Source organism: Uranotaenia lowii, chromosome 1 (genome assembly GCF_029784155.1).
Source record: "Uranotaenia lowii strain MFRU-FL chromosome 1, ASM2978415v1, whole genome shotgun sequence".
NCBI classification, from domain to species: Eukaryota; Metazoa; Arthropoda; class Insecta; order Diptera; family Culicidae; genus Uranotaenia; species Uranotaenia lowii.
The window spans coordinates 132538700-132561324 of NC_073691.1; the positions used below are offsets into that span (position 1 = coordinate 132538700).

Below are 22625 nucleotides of genomic sequence, written 5' to 3' on the forward strand. Positions count from 1 at the left end.
CAAAATATCGCAAAAAACTATATCATCGATATCATTTGACCTAATACGAGGCTTATAAACATTTCATGATTGTAAGATTCTCACACTGGATTAAGATTGGGCTAGATGGGAGGCAGATTTTTCACCGTGGATACTTTTTATCATTTAAAGGAAGAAGGTTTTTTTTTACAAAATTGGCTTCCCTTGAGACTACAGATGGAGAGAACCTTTCCGACAAATAGAAACAAATGATGATGGTTGGTTGCAACTTTATCATGAAGCATAAGCTTTTAACTGCTTACCTTGGCCAAGGAACAGCTGCTTCTCTAGGAGAAAATGCGATAAATTTGAAAAAAAAAAAAAACACCAACACAGTTATCCGTCAGAACTTTAGGATATCAAAACACTCATCCTTTTCGATGCGGTTTTATTTATGACATCATGCCACGGTCATTTTTCTTCCAAATTTTCATTTCGAGTCGCAAAATGATCAACTCACAACATAAAACAATTAAAACAAATTAAAACAATGAATGATGGATCCAGTAAATAAAAAAATCAAACAACTGTCAGCTCGCATTGACAGGGAAACAATGCAAATGTAGGTACTCGATTAAACGCAAGAGGGATGCACAAAATAATTGCCATAAAAAAGAGACACATCCAGCAAATCAAATTATCATCTATTACACTTGTGCCTATCGAATCTGATTGTGTTCATTTGTTTGTGTATGGGTGTTCATCAATTTAAAATTCAATGTAAATAAAATATTAAAGGGCAGAAAAAACACATCAAACCACTCTCCGAGCACAAATTTCATTTCCCATTCCAGGACAGGACAGGACAGGAAAACTTCACACGAACAACTCACCTGTCGACGGAAATACAACACAGGTGCAGTATGCTGGCCGTGGAAAAGTATACATCCAAGCTGTTCCACACATCGCACATGAAAGGGCCAAACAGCCACCTGGAAAACAAAGGAAATAAATTGAAAAGTTCGATTTATGTATGTCCCGGAAAACAAAACAAAAAAGTTATGAGAGCACACATAAACATACATTGGTATGTACTTCTAAAACTCAAGGAACTCAAAAATAACTGTACAGGATCCCAAGAAGTTTCTCCATTTGAAGTTTCGGCGATGGGTTAAGTTTATTTATGTTTCGGACGAATTCACTCTTGGTGACTTTTGCATACTTTCGTGGATTGGTTTTCGTAGATGCTTATCTCTTGCCAAGCGCTTTTTCATGAATCCACGAATCCCGTAAAAGTAGTATGAAACACAATACTCAACAAAGCTCTTCAATTAGATGGTCGGGATTCGTCCAGACCGTCGACCGAACTGAACGCCAAATTGAAAACAATGAGTTATTTATTGCAGCGGATGCAAAACATGTTCAACTACCTACTCTATGAAGATCAGAACATTTTTCCTATTTTTATAGATTTTATTGAATAAAATAAATGTTGCAGGCAGTGGAAATGGCAAAAATGCGTGGGGCCAAAGTGAACTGAGAGCCACCTTAAGGGGGGGGGGGGGGGGGGGGTAGGGTCTAACGGCTATAAAAAAACACCATTTTCACGATTTTTTTCTAGAGCTATCATTCAAACAAATGTTTTCAAATTTTTTGCATTATACAAAGCATTGTTAAAAGAACATTTAGTAATTTTTTCGTAGAAATATATTGAAAAATGAGCCGGTGACGGAGCATTTTCGAGGATGCCTTTTAGAAAACAGGATTTGCGGTGGACACTCTATCTCAGCACAGAATCATCTGAAGTCAAAAAATCAGAGCAAAATATTTTTAATAGATGTTTTTCTGGACCCCAACGTTTTTATTTAACTTAAAAATGTTTTTATGAAATTTTTGTGGCTGTTTGAAGTAAAAACTACGATTTTTCACTTAAAAATCCGCCATTTTTCACCTCTAAAATCTCCCCAAAGTAAAAAAATCAAAAAAGAAAAACGTTGGGGTCTGGTATTTTATATGTAGAAAATATGTTCCAAATTTGAAAAGAATCGGATAAGTAGTTTTCAAATGACGATGTCCACGGACTTTAAAAATGTGCTTTCGAGAAAAACGCGTTTGAAGTTTCTGCTCTTGCTTTCTTACAGTATTAGATAGGAGGAGATAAAGGCCTATAACTTCTACAGTTTTGCTTCAATTGACTTGAAAATTTGACACAACATTCTTGAAATGTTTTACAATAAGAAAATAAAAAAATCGATTTTTTTAAAGTGTTAGACCCTACCCCCACCTTAAAGGGAAAAATAAAAAGCACGTTTTGCTCAGGAAAATTGGTTTTGTACGGAATAATCGGCAGCTTGATCAGTTTTTCGATTAGAAACTGTTCTTTGGCTCAGTAAGAACTGAAAACTGATCATTTTAATGTTGAATTACGCTCTTGCGGCCAAAAACTTCATATTGCGGATCGTCAGCATATTTATAAATATTCGTTCAGCCGGACCGAACTGAGTCCGTTGAATTTTATTTTCCGACTCTCCTAATGGATTGGTAGGATTTTTAACTTTCAATTTTAAAAGAAGCCTAGTTTTATTGCTGACCATCGCACACAGGAGTATTTTACCCCAAATCCTGGCCAAAACCTCGAAATTAAAATTTAAAATAAAATAATTCTTTTTAGGTTTTTCGGTTGTTAGATAGTTGTTGTATATTAGTATTATCGATTTGAAACCATCGGTATAGTGAGTTCGAAATGGCATAACTCGAAACATTGATGTATCAAAATTATAAATTTTGTTTTCCTAAATTTGGTGTTAACACGTACGATTACAAACTGCGTAACACGCAGAATAATGTGACTATCAAAAAAAAATTCTTCTACAAATCTTCAGTTTTAATATGACCAATGAATTTTCGTTAAACACATGCAGTAGAGAAGCTAAAAAAAATAGTGCAATGTTTTTGAACAAACTTATTTTTTTTTACAAGTTAGTGTTGAAGTTTATCTTCCGGGCTCCGCCGGGAAAAATTTCACATATCACACGAATGTTTCTAACTTCCTTAAACATGTTCAAAAGAAAAATCGTGCGCATACTAGCGAACTCAAGCTATTTTCAATTTTGAAATCTAAAAATTTGAGCGATTTTTGTCCCTAATTTTGTTTCAGATAGCGAGCATGTCATGCATTTACTTTGTGTTATACAAACGTTTTTTATTGCGTTTGATTTGTTTGTTTAAAAAATGGTATTTTCATCATTTCTGATAGTTGATCGGCTGGTTTGCTTCGAATTTGCTTGAAAACAAACATTTTATAAGGGTGCAGCGAGTGACCCAAAAAGACTAAAATTAAGGAATTTGAAATTTTGGTTAAAAATGAGTTGTGTATACGAAAAAAAGATTTTTAAACATTTTAAAGAGAAAAACAGGTTTTGGCCAACTTTTTCCATCGAGTACTCCTATGTGCATCGCTTAGAACACAACCGGTAAGTTAAAATCTAAAATATTAGTCATTAAGAAAGTGGGAAATTTGTATGGCACGGTTCACTCTGGCTCAACGAAAAAGGCAATTTTTCGAGCATCAGTCATACTCGTTGGGTGTAAAGAGACTACATATAAAGAGGTGCAGTCTTATGGCTTTTGAAATAATAAGCTAGCAACCCTGCTCTAGGGCTGCCTTTAGAACTGCTTGGTTTTGCTCGATTGGAATGACACTGACAGAAAATCGAAAATTACAATCGTGACATTTCGTCTCTTTGTTTACTATAGGCTCGTAAGTTGGGTGCTGCCTATAAAGCGTCGATTAGTAGGCTCCCAAGTTTAGAACAAATTCCCCAGTCAAATGATATTGCAATGCAGTTTTTTAAACATTTTGGTTCGATCAGAGGGAACTGAGTATAAATATATCGCTATTAATATCCAATTCGCTACTTAACTGTGTATCATGTCTTGGAAAGAGTCTAAATTTGTTGGTAAAATGATTAAAAAAGATATCTTATGAAATGGTACCAATTGGTAGAGCGGTGAACTCTGAACTCAGTTATCTCGAAATAAAGTTCATGGCGTTCAGTTCGGTCTGGTTTAACTCCGACCAGATAGAGTTAAATGTGATCGCAGTAGGTCGAATGTTATGTGGAATATAAAGATCTAATGGAGAATGCTTTCAACGGTTTAGTGTATAGTAAGGTTGAAAGATTGCTCGGTTTTATCCGGGTTTGCCCGGATATTTAATGCAAAATTTGATACGGTCCGGCCCTGTTGCCCGGATATCATTAAAAAAAAATCTGCATTTATTTATACTCCATCTGGCAAATCAAACAAAAAAAAAACAAATCGTGTTGTAAACATTTTTATTTATGCTTCCAAAACGAAACTTTTTGAGCAAGGTATATCAAAATAATCATGAAAAGTTTATATTCTTGATTTTTGTTGAGTAATTTCTGGGTTCTGACATAATTTTTCCGGATATTGCCCGGATTTTAGGTTGTCAATTTTGAAAATAAATGCCCGGATTTTGCCAGGTTTGTACGTGCTGAAAAAATTCTGGCAACCTTAGTAGTACTATTGATAGTAAATAATGATGAACCTGTTTCAAATAAACTAGCTGACCAGGTAAATTTAGTTAATCCTTTGAATTTCGTAAAAAAAATGTGCATGTTGCAAAGCAGAAAGATGGTAAATAATAATCTATGTTAATAAAACTAGATTGGTACCCTAAAATGCGGTGAATCGAAACAGTTTTTGGACTATTGTCGTTATAATTCTGTCATATTTTGTTGAGAGGAGCTCAACAACATCATCTTGAACGTGGATCAGTGCGTTGTTTTTAGCTTCGCAAATATTTTATAACAAACTAGCTGATCCCATACGAACTCCGTTTCGTTTTCAACTTGGAATATGTCATGAACAGTTCGTATGAAAGTTGTGCAATCGCGTCTAACACCAAATATTTTCCAGATGCATTTCCGAATTAATTGTAAAGTAATAATTGCAAAAATATTTGACGAACACTTCTTCTGTCGTCTGCTTCTTCATTTGAAATCAGAAATTGATTGCCCGTGCCAAAAAAAACCCGTGTAAAAATTTCGAGTCGATTGTCGCATCACAACGTAATTATTGCCAAAAAGTTAAACTCCTTCTGGTGGCCTCTTGTACAATCTTTGATATCTGAAGTCGATTGTCCGTCTCTGAAAACTACCGTGTGCAAATTTTCATCCCAAACCGATGTATAATAACGACAATATTTCAAAAATATTGTAAGCTTAATATGCCGGCCGGCCGTTTACGCTGAATTCAATACCTGGAATCGATTGATCGTCCCTCAAAACTCTCGTGTACCAATTTTCATCTAAATCCGATGTATAATAACGACAATATCGCAAAAACAGTGAATTGTTAATATGGACGACCCCTTAGGCCGACCCCTGACTTTAATTTGGATAAGTGATTTCAATTGTTTGTCCCAAATAACTCCTTTGTGCCTATTTTCAACCCAATTCGATGTATAAAAACGGCAAGATAACTAAGATATTGAAAACTTTATATAGAGGACCCCTTTAGCTGGCCCCTTATTTCGAATTTGATGCCCCATTTTTCTACAAACATAATTTCTTAGGAAGCTTGAATAGATGTGGCACAATAGTTTTATCTTTAAAAGATTAAACTGCTTTGTTATCTTTTCCATCCCTTATCTAATGAAAATATCTGTTGAAGATTAACCCGCTTTTCAATATGGATGATTTTGTTGAGCATGTTGGAAACTCACTTGGCATGTTTTCAATTGCATGTGTGTATTTTTTTCGCTTTTCAATTTCGCACTGTTTTATTATTAGTTTTTTTTTTTAAATTTTGGAAGTTCTACTAATAGTTTTTTGAAGATATCGAAAACAAATCATCTCGAAAACACCATTTTTATATCATGAAAAACGGTTTTTTATGAGTTCTGTTTTTTTTTTCATGGGCACAAACATCCCATTAATAGATGGTAGAATCGACCACATTGGTCATCAATGGTCACTCAAAAGTTGTATAAAATTGTATAAAATAAAACTCAAAACCTCAATTTTTATTATCTTATCAATTTTCTAATCCCCCATCAAAATTCCAATTGAAGCATTAAAATCGCTGCCTTGAACTTATTAACTCTGAATATAAAAAAAAAATTTCTTTCTCTATGAGGAATTCCAAAAATATAAAAATGGATGACCTTCAAAGCCCCGGTAAAGAGCACTTTGAAAGCCACTACTATTCTAGTCAATATATTCCTAACAGGCTAGTTGCATTTTTCAATCAAAATGTGGGCTTATAATTGTATCCAAATATCTCGTACCGGTAGCATGTGCTTTGAACAGTAGAAGGTACAAAAAAAACCCGCCAAAATTTTCACTTTCAAATTTTTAATGCTCAGCAAGCTTCGATTTGCTATCCAGTACATGTGAGCTCTGGATGGTCGTTTCCAATAGCCTGCCTATGGTGATGGTGAAAATAATCCCGCCAACGAAACGAACGGAAATGAAAGTCGGTTCAAAAAATGGGTGCCATGACTTTCGGTTCGGGGGAATAAAACCGTTGTTGTATGGACGACCGGCTTCAAAAGGGGCCATCCGAAAATCTAAAAACATTTTTCATCATTCCTGGTCCTAATGAGCACTCATGCCAAATTTCAGCTCTCTAGCTCTTAAGGTAGCTGAGCCTATTGAAGACAAACATACAAACGAACAAACAAACGGAAATTACTTTTTATATATATAGACTAGCTGATCCCATACGAACTCCGTTTCGCTTTCAACTTGGAATATGTCATGAACAGTTTGTATGAATGTCAATAGCCAAATATTTTCCAGATGCATTTCCGAATTAATTGTAAACAATAATTGCAAAAATATTTGACGAACACCTCTTCTGTCGTCTGCTACTTCATTTAAAATCAGAAATTGATTGCCCGAGCCAAAAAAAAACCCCGTGTAAAAATTTCCAGTCGATTGTCGCATAACAACGCAATTATTGCCAAAAAGTTAAACTCCTTTTGGTGGCCTCTTATACAATCTTTGATATCTGAAGTCGATTGTCCGTCTCTGAAAACTACCGTGTGCAAATTTTCATCCCAATCCGATCTATAATAACGACGATATTTCAAAAATAATGTAAGGTTAATATGGACGAACCCATTGCCGGCCCCTTACGCTGAATTCAATACCTGAAATCGATTGATCGTCCCTCAAAACTCTCGTGTACCAATTATCATCTAAATTCGATGTATAATAACGACAATATCGCAAAAACAGTGAATAGTTAATATGGACGACCCTTTAGGCCGACCCCTCACTTTAATTTGGATAAGTGAATTCAAATGTTTGTCCCAAATAACTCCTTTGTGCCTATTTTCAACCCAATCCGATGTATAAAAACGGCAAGATGACTAAGATATTGAAAACTTTATATAAAAGACCCCTTTAGCCGGCCCCTTATTTTGAATTTGATACTTTATTTTTTTTACAAACATAATTTCTTAGGAAGCTTGAATAGATTTGGCCTAATAGTTTTATCTTCAAAAGATTAAACTGCTTTTTTATCTTTTCCATCCCTTATCTAATGAAAATATCTGTTGAAGATTATCCCACTTTTCAATATGGATGATTTTGTTGAGCATGTTGGAAACTCACTTTGCATGTTTTTAATTGCATGTGTGTATTTTTTTCGCTTTTCAATTTCGCACTGTTTTATTATTAGTTTTTCTTAAATGTTGGAAGTTTTACTAACAGTTTTTTGAAGTTATCGAAAATAAATCATCTCGAAAACACCATTTTTATATTATGTAAAAGGTTTTTTATGAGTTCTGTTTTTTTTTTTCATGGGCACAAACATCCCATTAATAGATGGTAGAATTGACCACATTGGTCATCAATGGTCACTCAAAAGTTAGAAATTGGTCAGTGAAATCGAATTGTATTAAAGAAAACTAAAAGCTAAAATTTTTTTATCTTATCAATTTTCAATTCCCCCATCAAAATTCCAATTGAAGCGTTAAAATCGCAGCCTTGAACTTATAACTCTAAATCAGAGGTGCAAAGAGATCCCTTTACGCTACATGCAGTGCCGATTCTTACAGCCCGACGTCAGCCACGAAAGAATCATCTTGCAAAGTTGCAAACTGATTCTTTTCCCCTTACGTGCAGAACGTCGAACGTGTCTGCAAGTAAAAGTCAACCGCGCGATGACTGCACGTTCCGAAAATTACAAACGATTCTCCGAAGTTAGGAACAGTTGCAAACTTGCAAGCCCGAAGATAAAATCCCTTGAGCCGAACAGAAAGAATCATTTCCGAAGATAGCTACAGTCCGCAAGTTGCTTGCTTACAGACTTGCAGCGCGGCGATGTACGTTTGCAAACTTGCAAGTTGCAAGTTACAGAACGGTGGACTCGTTCTTGTGCGGATGGATTCGTTCCACTAACCTAAGCTAAGACCGACCGAACCGAATCCACGGAGGAAGAAAGTGATAGGCCGAAGAACCACCGCCACCGACCATCAATTCAGTTGCCGTTCAGCCATCGAAGCGTGCGCGCGTAGCGTATGTACATGGCTATCAGCATAACGCTCGGCGCGCCGTACTACAAAAGTAAGGACATGATGGAGTTGTTGTTGGTGCATTCGTGCTCGTTTCGTTTCCTTCTAAGACGGATTCGAAAGGAAGTGGTGCCCAACTTTTATTGTCGAAAGCGTGATATGTTTATAAGCAGTTTCGTGATATCTGAAATATATACAACTGTAGAGTAAGATTTTTAAAATTAAAGTTTCTACGAAGATTGCAAGTAATTTTGGCTTTGAAGTCAAAGAAATTTTGTTGGTTTTTTCCTTCTGTTGAAACGAAATTCTGATGAAAATTTGTACCAAAATGAATCATAGATATTTTTCAAAGTATAACTTAAAACGCTTTACAGTCTCCAGCAAAGAAGTAAAACATAATATATAGTCAATGATTGATTTATCATAGAACTGTTTTTTAAAAGCCTTATCAGTAAAACTGGATGCGATAGACAAAATCTCACCAAATATTCGAGTTCAGTATGCCAAAATCATTCAAAACCAGTTATAAAACATTGATAGAAGATTTGAATCAAACAGAGTGTGGAGTTTTTGAGTTCAAGGTTGGAATGACGACGAACAAGCACTGAATTTCTATTGAGTTTTGAACTGAGCTGTACAAACTTTCTGTAAAAAACCAAATGAGTGTTGCAGACCACAGAAGAAGACATGACTCCCAAGATTACTTGGTAAAGATGACGTGATTCTTATACATGTCTAAGCAAATGAAACTGAATTCTAAATTTGAAATTTACACAATTTAATCTGTGATCCTACTAATCAAGTGATCCTGCCTTCGGAAAATCGATTGAATTTTCGGGACGTAACTTCAAAGAAGTTTTCGGGACGAAACTTCAAAGAATTTTAACGCAGCACTGTTTTAAAACATCATAGATGATTTTTCAACATAGTTTGGATCAGTTTTATTTAACAACTTAGTGTTCATAAATAACTTGTAAGATGACAAAGTTATAATCAAAACTAATTTGCTTGTATTAGCTTTGATGATTTATATCAATCACCCTGGTATGATATTTGAAAACTAAAATAACAGTTGGGCACCACTTCCTTTCGAATCCGTCTTAGAAGAAAACGAAACGAACACGAAGGCACCAACAACAACAACTCCATCATGTCCTTGCTCTTGTTGTACGGCATGCCGCGCGTTATGCGGATAGCCATGTACATACGCTACGCACGCACGCTTCGATGGCTGAACGGCAACTGAATGGATAGTCGACGGCACCTCGGCCTATCACTTTCTTCCTCCATGGATTCGGTTCGGTCGGTCTTAGGTTAGTGGAACGAATCCAACCACACAAGAACGGGTCCACCGTTCTGTAACTTGCAAGTTTGCAAACGTACATCGCACCATCCCGCTGCATGCAAGTAACTTGCAGACTGTAGCTATCTTCGGAAATGATTCTTTCTGTTCGGCTCAAGGGATTTTATCTTCGGGCTTGCAAGTTTGCAACTGTTCCTAACTTCGGAGAATCGTTTGTAATTTTCGGAACGTGCAGTCAAAGGATTTTACCGCGCGGCTGACTTTTACTTGCAGACACGTTCGACGTTCTGCACATAGGGGAAGAGGGGGCATAATGCCCACGTTAAGAAGAAAGCCTTTTTTTAGAACACATTTGAAAAGATTAACTTTAATTTTCGATTGTGTTTGGAAGTTTGGTTTATTTTTTGTCTGAATCTGATAGTTAGAATAACTGGAAGGTCAAAAAAGGCCACAAATTTAACGAAGTTTGAAGAGTAGGTAGAAAATTGGATTTCAGATTCAGTAGGGACATAATGCGCATATGTGTGTACCCAATCGCGCCGTTTAACGTTTAATAAGTGTTTATTGATCCAAGTGCCTCCGAAAGTGTTTGCCAGGTAAAAATACTTCTATTCTACTTCACAGATGGAAAAATGTATTGCTATGCGCAGTGCTGCCAGATATACTGAAATTCTTGTGAATAGTTAATTAAATCTATATTAAATTTAGGAATTTTAAATATATTCGTTTATATTCAAGTTATGTTTTCCAATACAACTTATAAATATCTTTAAAATGGTTGTGATGAAACTGCATATAAATTTAATCAAATATGAAACATGCTTAAAGATAAACGGACATGGCGCGTTTTGCCCCACCTAGACATGTTTATTAAAAATCGTTCAAAATAACATAAAAAATATTTGAGTAAGGAAATTTTCGTCTTGTGATGATTTTCAAGACCAATGTTCATCATTGTAACAGATGTCAGGTAATTTTTTTTGGCGATAGATGCCGTAATTCCTTACGAAAGTCAAGGCACAAATTGCAAGCAATATGGCTTGAAAAGTATTTTTGGATTTTTGCAGGGATTTATCGCATATTTGATGCTAATTTTTGTACAAAAGGTTTCTACTGTTAATTAGAAGGGAATAGCGTACGGAATTCTTAAAATTAGTGTATATCTAGCTAGATATCGCAGTGGGGCGTTTTGCCCACACTGGGCATTATACCCCCAGTTCCCCTAAGGCAGAAAGAATCAGTTTGCAACTTTGCTAGACGATTCTTTCGTGGCTGACGGCGGGCTGTTAGAGTCGGCTAAAAGTCGTGCGCTGCATGCTACATGTAGGGATCTCTTTGCACCTCTGCTCTAAATCTAAAAAAAAATTCTTTCTCTATGAGGAATTCCAAAAATATAAAATGGTTGACCCTTAAAGCCCCCAGCGACGGTAAAGAGCACTTTGAAAGCCACTACTATTCTAGTCAATATGTTCCTAACAGGCTAGTTGTATTTTTCGATCAAAATGTAGGCTTATAATTGTATCCAAATATCTCGTACCGGTAGCATGTGCTTTGAACAGTAGAAGGTACAAAAAACACCCGCCAAAATTTTCACTTTCAAATTTTTAATGCTCAGCAAGCTTCGATTTGCTATCCAGTACATGTGAGCTCTGAAAATAATCCCGCCAACGAAACGAACGGAAATGAAAGTCGGTTCAAAAAATGGGTGCCATGACTTTCGGTTCGGGGGAATAAAACCGTTGTTGTATGGACGACCGGCTTCAAAAGGGGCCATCCGAAAATCTAAAAACATTTTTCATCATTCCTGGTCCTAATGAGCACTCATGCCAAATTTCAGCTCTCTAGCTCTTAAGGTAGCTGAGCCTATTGAAGACAAACATACAAACGAACAAACAAACGGAAATTACTTTTTATATATATAGATTAACCCATTAAGGGCTTCCTCCTATTTTTTTTATTAACCTTTTTCGTCACCCAATTATATTCACAGAAATATCAATGGCCTACCTCCAGGGGCAAAAATTATTGAAGAAGATTGATAACATGCCAAAGTTGAAAGCGAATATCTTCTTGGATAAACTTAAAAATGACTTTTGTTTTACATCATTTTCTTCATTTACAGAGGATCCAAGACTCTGATATGTTCATTTTCGATTAACCCCAAGATGAGTATCTCGCGTTGTTCGATGCGTCCCATTGGTCCTACCACTTGAACTTTAACGCTGCTCGTTGAATTTTACGCACTTTTTTAACAGCTTTTGCTTCGTAACACTTCATATTCTCCGCTGGGGTTTTGTCGATGGGAAACATGTCTGCGATTATAAAAGCTGTATCTGCTATCAGCCCATGTGTGCTCTGCAATTTGGATCTGTTGCGCTCTACCTCTATGGCTCCAGGCCGTTTCTCCCCATCGTAGCTTCGACAGTGCTATGCTCGCAAGGAGACGTCTCTTGCTACTCTTTGAATCATGGCAGTTCGGCATGATCCAGGCCAATGAATCTATGCCTTTTGATGCACATTCACAACAGTATTTGACATGCGCACCAATACTTAAGCGACTATCGACCAATACTCCAAGGTATTTCAGCTGCTGTTTTAAAGATGTCGTGTGTCCTCCAATAGTAATCTCCATGTGCGGCACAACTCTTTTAATGGTCACGAGAAGAACTTCGGTGAGCTATCTGAAGCTAAACTCCCTCCAGCCAAATGTCAACCCTTTCTACGGACATCGATGCAAGGTCTTCTACCTCCTCGATTGTTTCGCCGGTGATCATGATCACGATATCGTCAGCAAATCCGACTATCTGCACGCCTGATGGTAGTTTCAGCATTACAATCTGTTTCACATAGAATCTGGTCGGATAAAATAGATCATTTCTCCGCAAAGATATAACGTACAACAAAAGTAAAAAAGTCATTTTGTAGGGTTTTTATTGCACTTTGAGGAAAACAATACATAAAAATCATTCGTCAGTTTTTCGGAAGAATATTCGAACTTTTTTTTGTGATACCACCCATCATTTTCTGCACAGTACTGCTGGTAACCTAATTCGCCATCTTGTTCCTCCACTTTTCCATTTGAGCGGGTTTTTCATGGTTCTGCCACATTTCTTCAGTTTTCTCTTCACTATTGCCCAATATTTCTCGATGGGACGAAAATCCGGACAGTTTGGTGGATTGCTACTTTTTTCAACAAAATCGATTATGTTCTCCTTATACCACTTACCGACATCCCGGCTGTAGTGGCAGCTAGCCAGGTCCGGCCAGAACTTCACCGGACCTTTATGGGACCGAATGAATGGCTAAACCCTCTTCTGGAGACATTCTTCTTTGTAAATATTTTCATTCATTGTTTCCCGAGTGATGAAAATCTTAGTCTTCTTCCCACAACTACAGATCCCTTGCCAAATCATCAACTTACGAGCAAATTTATCTGCGAAAACAAACTTGAATCTACCCGCAACATTTCCTTTACGCTTCGCAAGGTAAAATTTGTTACCGGGTATTTGTCCAAAATCCAGTTTGACGTAAGTTTCGTCGTCCATCGAAATGCATCCGTTGTACTCGGTCAACACTTTCTCGTACAACTTCCTTGCCCTGGTTTTGTCAACCAAATTTAGTTTCAGCGTCCTGTTGGGGTGTTTGCTTGCATGATACGACCGCAAGCCATCTCGCAAACAAATTCGTCGAGCTGTACTGTGGTTCGTCTTGAACTTTTTCGCCAAATCACGCAAGGAGATTCCAGGATTATTGTGAACTGATCGAATTACCTTTGCTCGCAGCTTCCGGTCATATGTTCCACTTTTACGCCTGGTTTGTTTTGCTCGATCCACCGTAAGGGTCTCCCGGTAACGTTGCAGCACCGAATTTACAGTCGATTTAGGATATTTAAGGAATTTCGCGATCTTTACCCCTGATCACGTCGGTTTCTCTACGTGAGTGTGAAGAACTTTCTCTCGCCTTTCGCGTTCTATTTTCGATAACTTTTGACTAACTGCTTCAATCTTGATGAAATTGTCACCACTAAGTAAACAAACCATCCGGATCAAAACACTGTCAATAGATTCGTGATGTGACAACTAAAGGCGCTGAAATAAATGAAAGGATGCAATCAGATTCTATGTGAAACAGACTTTAACACCTCATTATACATGAGGGAACACCCGCTGTCAGGGCAGTAGATCGTAACCTAGTTTCGGTTTCGGTTTCGTCAGGACTCGATTTTCGAAGTAGCTTCCTATTATCCTGCAGAGGGTATTGGGAACACGCATCATGTGATGCGCTTTGGCAATAGCCCCAGCTAGCCTTTTTAACGTCGATTGTCACAATGGTGCAGTGACGAACGCGTCCACCGTAGACCTCCCTTTCCGAAAACCGAACTGTCTGTCCACCAGTCCACTTTCGCCTTCTGCGTAGTTAATAAATCTGTTGAATGTTATCCTTTCCAGCAGCTACCAAGGGTGTCCAACAGACAAATGGGTATGTATGATGATGGATGCCCTTCGGGTTTCCCAGGTTCCGGTAGTAGCACCAATTTCGCCGTTTTCTACGATTTGAGAAAGGATCCCTCGTTGAAACACTTTTGTAGTTCCATCCGAATCCGGATCCTGAATGGTCTGTACCGCCATCTTCAGTACTGCATTTGGGATTCCGTCCAGACCAGGGGCCTTATTCACCGCAAGGTTCTTAGCAATAGCCACAAATTCCTCGTTCGTTACTGGCTCGATGTCGTGGGCACCCGCGCCGTGCGGGGTAAGTGGCCACTGCGGGAAAAAATGTGCTACGATTTCTTTCAGTTTTTCTGGACACTTTTCGGTCACTTGGTTCTCAGCGACCGAATCTCACCAGTGCAACTGGCGAGGCTTGGCCTCATGGGTTATCATCTACGCTTTGGCATAACGCTCTGTAACAGTTCTCTTTGCTTGTTTTAATAGTTCGCTCAAGTGCCACCCTGGCTGGTCGGTAAACGGCTCTTCTCGTTTCTCTATCGGCTTCGTTTCTCGCCCGTTGAGCTCGTCGTCTGGCTTTTCGGCAGCTAGCACGAAACTCAGCAATTTCTGAGGTCCACCAGTTAGCTGGTCGTCGCCAACACTTCGGTGTATTCCTTCTGAGCATGGTCAGGTCATGTCGCACACCGCTACCATCATTTTCATCAGCTGCTTTATGGACCGGCGATGCTTCCTGCATGTTTATAGCTTCGGTGCACACTTCATTATCGAAAACTTTGGTCTTCCATCTCCGCTCATGGGCTGTCAGTTGTTTTACTGATACCGGATTTCGGTCAGCTACGCTATAACGTATCGCCTGGTGATAGCTGTGCTTATAATCGTCACACTCTCTCCAATTCATGTCAGTTTTTATTGATGGGCTCGCAAAGGTGATATTTATCATTGATGTTCTGTCTGGTATTCCATGCTTGCGATAGATCCAGTGTTGCACAGCTCAACCTCCAGTCTCGTGAAAGACTCTAGTAGAATAAGGCCCCTAGGGTTGTTGCATCTACTTCCCCAGTTTACCGCCCAAGCGTTGAAGTCTCCAATTATTACTACAGGGGCCCTTCCTGTCAGTTCGTGAATGAGTTTATCCAACATTATTGTTTTGATTTCTCCGATCGTCCATTTTGGTGGAGCGTAGCAGCTGCAGAAAAAGATGCCGTAAATTTTAGCAATCACGAATCCGTCCCGAGAATCTACCACTATCCCCTGAACTCTAAGAATGTCAAAAGGTTTGTGTCACCAGTCTAAGGCTATGATCATTTAGTATCCGGGCAGTTCCAAACGTTTGTATTTTAAAAACTATTCATCTGATCGAAAAGCTTTCTATGGAGGAAATGAAGGTGTTAATATAACATTCAATGTAAAAATATAAAAAAAAAATTTTATCAATTATTTCAAGAAATACTCTAACTTTTTCATAAAATCTCTTTTTTATCTTTGCACACTTTTTTCAGTCATGTATTGATTTATTTTTTTTACCACAGAAGCAAAACCTTTGCAAAATCATGATATTTTACACAAAATCACCTGGAAAAAGCAATTGGAATCGTCTTGGAACCTTTTCATGAGTAGGCATCTCGAATAATTTGATCTCTTAAATCCGGTTTTAACATAATTTTTTTGTCCTTCAGAACACATCTGTCATATTGCGTTAAAACCGGTTGCACAGATTACAATCTTTGTCACTGATCATTATTAGTTATTTACTTGGTGTCTACTAGTCAGGCAACACTTTTTGCCTGCCAAAAATGGATTTTTTGCATTATTTGAGGAGTCTGCATCCAGTTATCCCCAATAACCATAGGCTTTTCATCATATTTAAGATCAAGGGTTCCACTAAGATACTTGGTTTGAACTTCGTGTGGATCCTAGAGTGGCTCCTAATACTTCTTAACCATTTGGTCCGAAAAAAAATCAGAAAAAATCAACAGTTTATGAGCTTTCAAGTCAACAATGAAGAATTTTCGAGGCGCAAAATGCGTAAAAGGAGCAAATTTGTGCAAAATTATTTTTACCATGTCTTTTTGCGTCGTGAATATCTCAAACACACGTTAACTTAAAAATCTATCAAAAATAGGCAAGATAGTCCTTTTCATAACCAACGCAACGCTACTAAAGTTTTGCATATCCGAGGTCTATTAACGTAGATATCACCAAAATAAAGTGCCCGGATACAAAATGATCATAGCCTTACTGCAGTTGACTGACATAAATACGACGTGATTTGGAGAGTGGGTAAAGTTGAGAGTGCAACAAGGAATGTTAATTTGATAAATGTTTTTCACTTTGCTATGTTTGCCACCAATCAAAAATACATCAAACGGCTGGGAACAATCAACAACGTTGGCAGCTGCTTTTGAAGTTAGGCTTTAATCTAGAAGGATTTGTAGGCTTGACCCCTTTATAGGAATTCATTCCACTGAAAAATGGCATTTTCAGTCAACCTTCTGATATTGCTGTTCGTGAAGCGATAAACATCGATGGATAACAATTTTTCGTCTCCAAATGAATGTCCGCACCAACCGGAATTCCGAATACAAATGGTTTGATCACTTAACTGATTCAATTGATACACACGACAAATCGACTAGCGCCTGTTTGTATTTTTGTTTCTCACTTCACCCTTTTTTTTGTCCACTTGGTCCACTTCGTACTTTGATTTGGACCCCGCTTGGCTAAACAAACATATGTATTCAATTTGGTTCGCTGAAAGCGATTTGTGAAAGATATAAAAAGTGGGACCATTTCGATTAGCTGACAGTTGGTGCTATTCCAATTGATTGAATTTTCCAAGTGTGTTATTTGCACTGGGGTATGTGTTATGTTATGTTATTTTTTATTGACCTACCTTCCCGACAGCTCGACAGAAGCGTTGAATGTCATTGCACAAAGTGCCACCATGATGTCGGCCATTGCTAGTGATACTACGAAATAATTGGTTATAACCCTGGAAGGAAAAGAGAAATCGAACATTAGTTTAGCAAATAAAATATAAATGCTCTTGAACTCGCTCGAGACTAGAGTGAAGCTGTAAAGGGGAAACCAACTTTTCACATATCGATGATTTTTTAATGCTAGACGATTCAGCTTTAAAGTTCCATGAAATGTGTCTATGCTGAATTGTTAAGTCCTAATGTAAGATATATTATGAATAATGTCAATCAACTCATATAAATATGATTCAAGAACGTTTGTTATCGTTTACAATGAATGAAAAAACATGAACGAACTGAGTAACAGTAACATCCAATATTATTCTCCAAAAGAAGAACGGTCTGCTCTACGATTTTCTCCAAGGCCGCAAATTCAGTGGTACAATATCTAATCAGAAAACTCAAACATAAATTTCCTCTCACTTCCTTAATTGAAACACTAATTCAATTAGCGAAAATCAGCCCACCGTTTGGCTCGTTCGTTGTTCCATCACTAACAAATTTCCCTAATCTCATTCAGAATAAATACCTCGCTTCAGCAGGACAGGGATGGATGGGGGAGGAATCGTTACAGCAGATAAATATCGAAAATAGCTTCCGAGTCTAGAGAGCTGGCAGCAAAAAAAAATGTGCCTGTTCGTGTTCCTCTTAACTTAGTTTAAAAATATTCTTTAAATTGACAGCTCTCGTTATAGGACTTCAGTGAACGATAGTTCAAATATCACGAGAAGCTAACACCAGTAGAGTATGTTGTTTGGGCGCCAAAATTTAAACCGGGATTTCATTTTCTCAGGAAACGTCTCTCAGCTTTCCTTCTCGGTGCGATGGGAAATTTGAGGTCATCTCCAAAATTGAACGAGTCTCATCGATCTCTCAATTGGCTGATTGCTTAATTCGGAAACCGGGGAACAATTTTGCGCTGTTCCATCGGAAGGATTCGAACGCAAAGTTGATGGCAAAATTGGGAAATTCGTACGCCTGAGCGCACAGTTTAATGACTGTTTCTTGTTAACCGATATCAAAGTTCGAGCGAATCGTGGAGCGGATGAGACGGAAATGAGCTGTAAGAGTGTAAGAGGAGCGGGAAAATGCTTGCTGTCGAAAAGTTACTGGTGGATGCTTGTTCGGATGGAAAATTATTTTATCAGGACGGAATTGCCCTAGGGCAAATTGCGGAGATATCAGCCATTTGAATCAATTGGATCGAACTTCATCAAGGATTGTTTTCTGGAGCGATTTGTAACAAAAATCGTGGGTTCAAGTTTTAAGAGTATAGAAAATTTTATTCCATTTAATCGAGAATCATTCGCTTTCATTATTTTTTAATAATTTCGATCGCAAAGCTGTCATTTATCACGGTACACACGTAAGAAAATTAGAACTTCAATTTTCATCACACAAACTAACACAAACACAAAACAGTCATGTTATTCACAAATTTCTCAATCTGTATTTTTAGGGAACAATCAATAACCTTGCATTAAACACACCGTGTTATGAAAAGACGTTTTTTTTGTATAGTTCAACTTCGAAAAAATACTGCATTTTGGTCTTAAAAAAAACGTATTCAAAAGTAATCTACCGAAGAGGACTAAAGTAGGGGAGGAGCGGGCTATATGCGCCTATTAAGCTGAACACTGATTTAATCAAATATCACATCGAATATGTGTACAAAAACTATATACACGTGTGCGGGCATCTGTTTTCTATACAATGGAGTAATTTTTATGTTAAAATTTTCTTCTGTTTCCAAGAAAACGATTTTATTGTAAGTGTTGTCTAAAATGCCGAACCTCAAACCGTGCGGGCTAAATGCGCCTATTTATGTTTTGAAAAAATTTCTGTTTTTTGGGCAATATTTCCGTATAATTTCATTGAAACTGCTAGAAAGTAATAATTTACGTACGACAAAGCTGAAGTTTTATAAAAATCTATGTGTATTATAATTTTATGGAATAAAACAAAAGTTAGGGTTGCCATACTATGGAGGCAGTTCATCCATGAGAAAAACTTTATCAAATCTGTTTTTAGATCTCCAATTCTCTCTTAAGATGTTATTCAGAGCTTAGATTTGAAGGTTCAATGATAAAAATCATTTTTTTATTGTATTTAACCTGTTATTTTAGGATGGAGGCATTTTAGAAACATGATGGGGGCATACAAAAACACTCTATTATTCCACTATATAATCATTATTAAAACTCCACAAAAGCTGAAATATGTTTAATTTCTTAAGTTAATTCGAGTAAGAAACAAAAACCATCCTAGTTTTTGTTTTAAGCTTCTTTACGTATAATTTTTAAAAGTCGAAATATTACATCAAAATGTATCAAAACCTTGTATGATTTTTTAAATTTTTATGAGTTTGTAAATTCATAAAATTCTTTCTTGCCCTATGTTCTAAGCGTATCACCCTCAAAATGCATTGGTCGGATAAGCTGTCTAGTCAGCCGTTTCATCAAACAGCCGTAGGGTCATTTAACCCGATAGGCCCATTTAGGAAACCTTTCCCCTAATTGATGAAAAACTGATTTTTTAAGGTTTCTCCCGAACAAAATGTCTCAAAATCTCATACAAACTTCAGGCTCGTTGAGCGACCTCTTTCTGTGATCCAATCTGGGCCAAATTTGGCATGAGATCTGGTACAAGGCCTTGGATCAACAGGACCTACAGCGCATAACTTTTCCAAAAGTCGGGTCATTTGGGGCACTCTTATTTACCTTCAAATATGGCAACATTTAAATAGAATAACTCTTGTTTTTTATGTGAGCAATGCTATCGCGTGATTTTTTTTTAACACTATTGACTAATTTCTCAAAATATTGACCCTTGCATTGTCCATAATTCACAATTTGAAGTGATTAAAAATTTCAAGAAAATAACGAAAAGACACATTGAAGCGTGACGTCACAACGTTTGCAAAACAATTTTTTGGTCAATTGTTTGTAGATATTATAGTTCATATCGCACACTGAAAAAAGTTATACCTCTAAGTTCAGATTTTAATTCGTAACAATTTAAAATCAAAAGTATTTTTATCGTTATCAAAATATAAGCAAAAGAAATCGACGTGACAACGCGCCAATTTTTCCACTTTTCAGTTTTTTTTTTCAAAACCACATTTTTCTGCCCTTCTACTCAATAAAATTTTACGAAATTTTGAGAAAAGTATTGGTTCATACAAACAACAAATCGCTGCTTTTGATTTTTTCAAACGGTGATTTTAATTATTTTTAGAGCGATTCAGTTTCGTGACGTCACTACGCGCCTTTTTTTTTCAATAATGGTTTTGCAAAGCGTTGTGACGTCACGAAATTTTAGGATCAGCTACATGAAATAAATCAAAGAATGAACTTAAAATTAATGCTTAGTTTACTAGAAAAATGCTTAAAAACTCACCAAATAATGTTATTTGGTTATGAAATCGATCTAAAAGGCACTTATAAACAGATAAGTTTTGCAACACTGCGCACATCAATTTAATTCGAAATTAATTTGTTCGATCATGTGAATATTATTTAGGAAAAATAACTAATACAAGGCAATATTTATTCGAAAAGCGTCAAAATATTTTTGAACATGAAATCAAATCACATAACCATCAATAACTTTGCCTAAAGTTTAAATATCTTAAATCTTTTAACGTTAAAAAACCTACATGTTGAGTTTCAAATTGGGAACAACTTGGTTTGTTTTGGAAATTTCAAATGTTAGTAAAAATGTTATTCCAAAGGTTTAATATATCTATTTTTTCGAAAGCTCGTAAACAAACATCCTTGCTGATGAAATCAAAGCGTTTAGAAGCAGCAGGTTAATTTATGTAACAGTTCAACTTTATCCTTTAGTAAATTTATAGTTTTTGTTGAATGATGATGTAAATTTTTGATATTTAAAAAAATTTTACGCTTTCCAAGAGTAAGCCAGTATAGGATGAAAGGCTAGAAACCCAATCAAATGGTAAAGTTTGAAGGAAAAAAAATAAAGAGGAATAGTTCGCGGCCGTTGAGAATTGAATGAAGGCACAATATCAATATTTAATTAAAATTTTATAAGTCATGTTAAAAAATTTAGCCCCCTAATTTATGCAACATCATTGTTCATCATTCGATTTCAGCTGTTGTTCGGCTTAACACACGAACTGCCTTAGTTTATTAATTGCTAACAATTATAAATATTATGAAGGTGTTTTGTATCCTTTATGATCAAGAAAACTCGTTAAAACCGTCAAATTAGAGACTGATCAATGTTACCCAAAAGCATTAAATTCTAAACAAAGATGATATCGATTTTTGATTCAAATTTAAAGTAGTCTTATAAATTTCTGTAACCATGTTTTACGTTCATAGGAGTTCAGTACTGGTTTTAAAAATATGAAACATACCGCATTCCCCTTAACAGAAAAAATAACCGAGAAATATTAAAAAAAGTTATCAATCTTACCACGTTTTACGGTACGCAAAATGTCCACTATTTCACGGTGATAGCAAAAGATACGAATGTTTGATTGTTTACTATATCTTCTATTTGTAAGAGTTGAAAACATTTACCGCCCAGTGCAATTATCAAACGTCCATGTCGGTGAAACAATTGTTTTGAAGATTTTGAATTGCTTCGATAGATTCCTTAAATTTGAAGAACCTAATTTCTCGTGAACGGATGTGCATTGTGCACAGGAGTGGTTCAAGATAGGGTTATGTTCCAGAATTAAAATCTTTGGGGATTTGGCCTGCCAGAAGATCTAATGCCAAATTTCAACTCAGTTGGTTAACTCTAAAGGGTACCCTAACGACGCTCAAGTTTGTATGGAAATTGAACATTATTTGTTTTAGCGGAACTGAAAAATTCTTTTTTTTTGTATTTAACTTTACTGCACATGCATCGATTACAAATTTCGATTCATTAATTAAGACGCAATTTCACACATTGCCTTCTAAGACCGTTAGATGATATAAGCGACTTTTTGATAGGAAGCTTACTTTCTTCTTCTATTTTATGTTAAAAAAAAAACTTTTTTTTATGTTTTTAATGAACCCCAAATTAACCTATTGAACAACAGTTAATAATGACTATATTTGTACGAACAAAACAATCTGTTGACAAACAACCGTAAAATAGAATAAACCTTCGAAAATGTGCTGTGCAATCAGCTACTACCCACCCAAACACACACAAATAAACATAAACACGTGTGTACCGCACCCCGATGACACGTGTTGTTCACTTCCGGCAAAGTGACATTTCAATGCAAAAGGAGGGGGCGTATTCACAGCATCCGAACTTGCATGCAACGATCATCACCGGGAAAGTGCAATCTCGTTTGATTGTACCTTCGGTGCAGTACCGGGAATAAATTTGATTTAGTACCCTACTGCAGTTTTACGTCG

General features: G+C 36.7%; 1 protein-coding gene across 5 annotated transcripts in view; it reads right to left on the minus strand.

Annotated features, from left to right (window-relative positions):
- Positions 1 to 22625, minus strand: part of LOC129740071 (octopamine receptor beta-3R-like) — a 422031-nt gene that overhangs the window by 115228 nt on the left and 284178 nt on the right. For all 5 annotated transcript variants that reach the window (XM_055731660.1, XM_055731661.1, XM_055731659.1 and 2 more), the window contains 2 exons: positions 17157 to 17255; positions 852 to 950 (listed from right to left, as the gene is read on the minus strand). In XM_055731660.1, coding sequence (XP_055587635.1) covers positions 852 to 950; positions 17157 to 17255 — 198 coding nt within the window. The remainder of the gene's footprint in view (positions 1 to 851; positions 951 to 17156; positions 17256 to 22625) is intronic.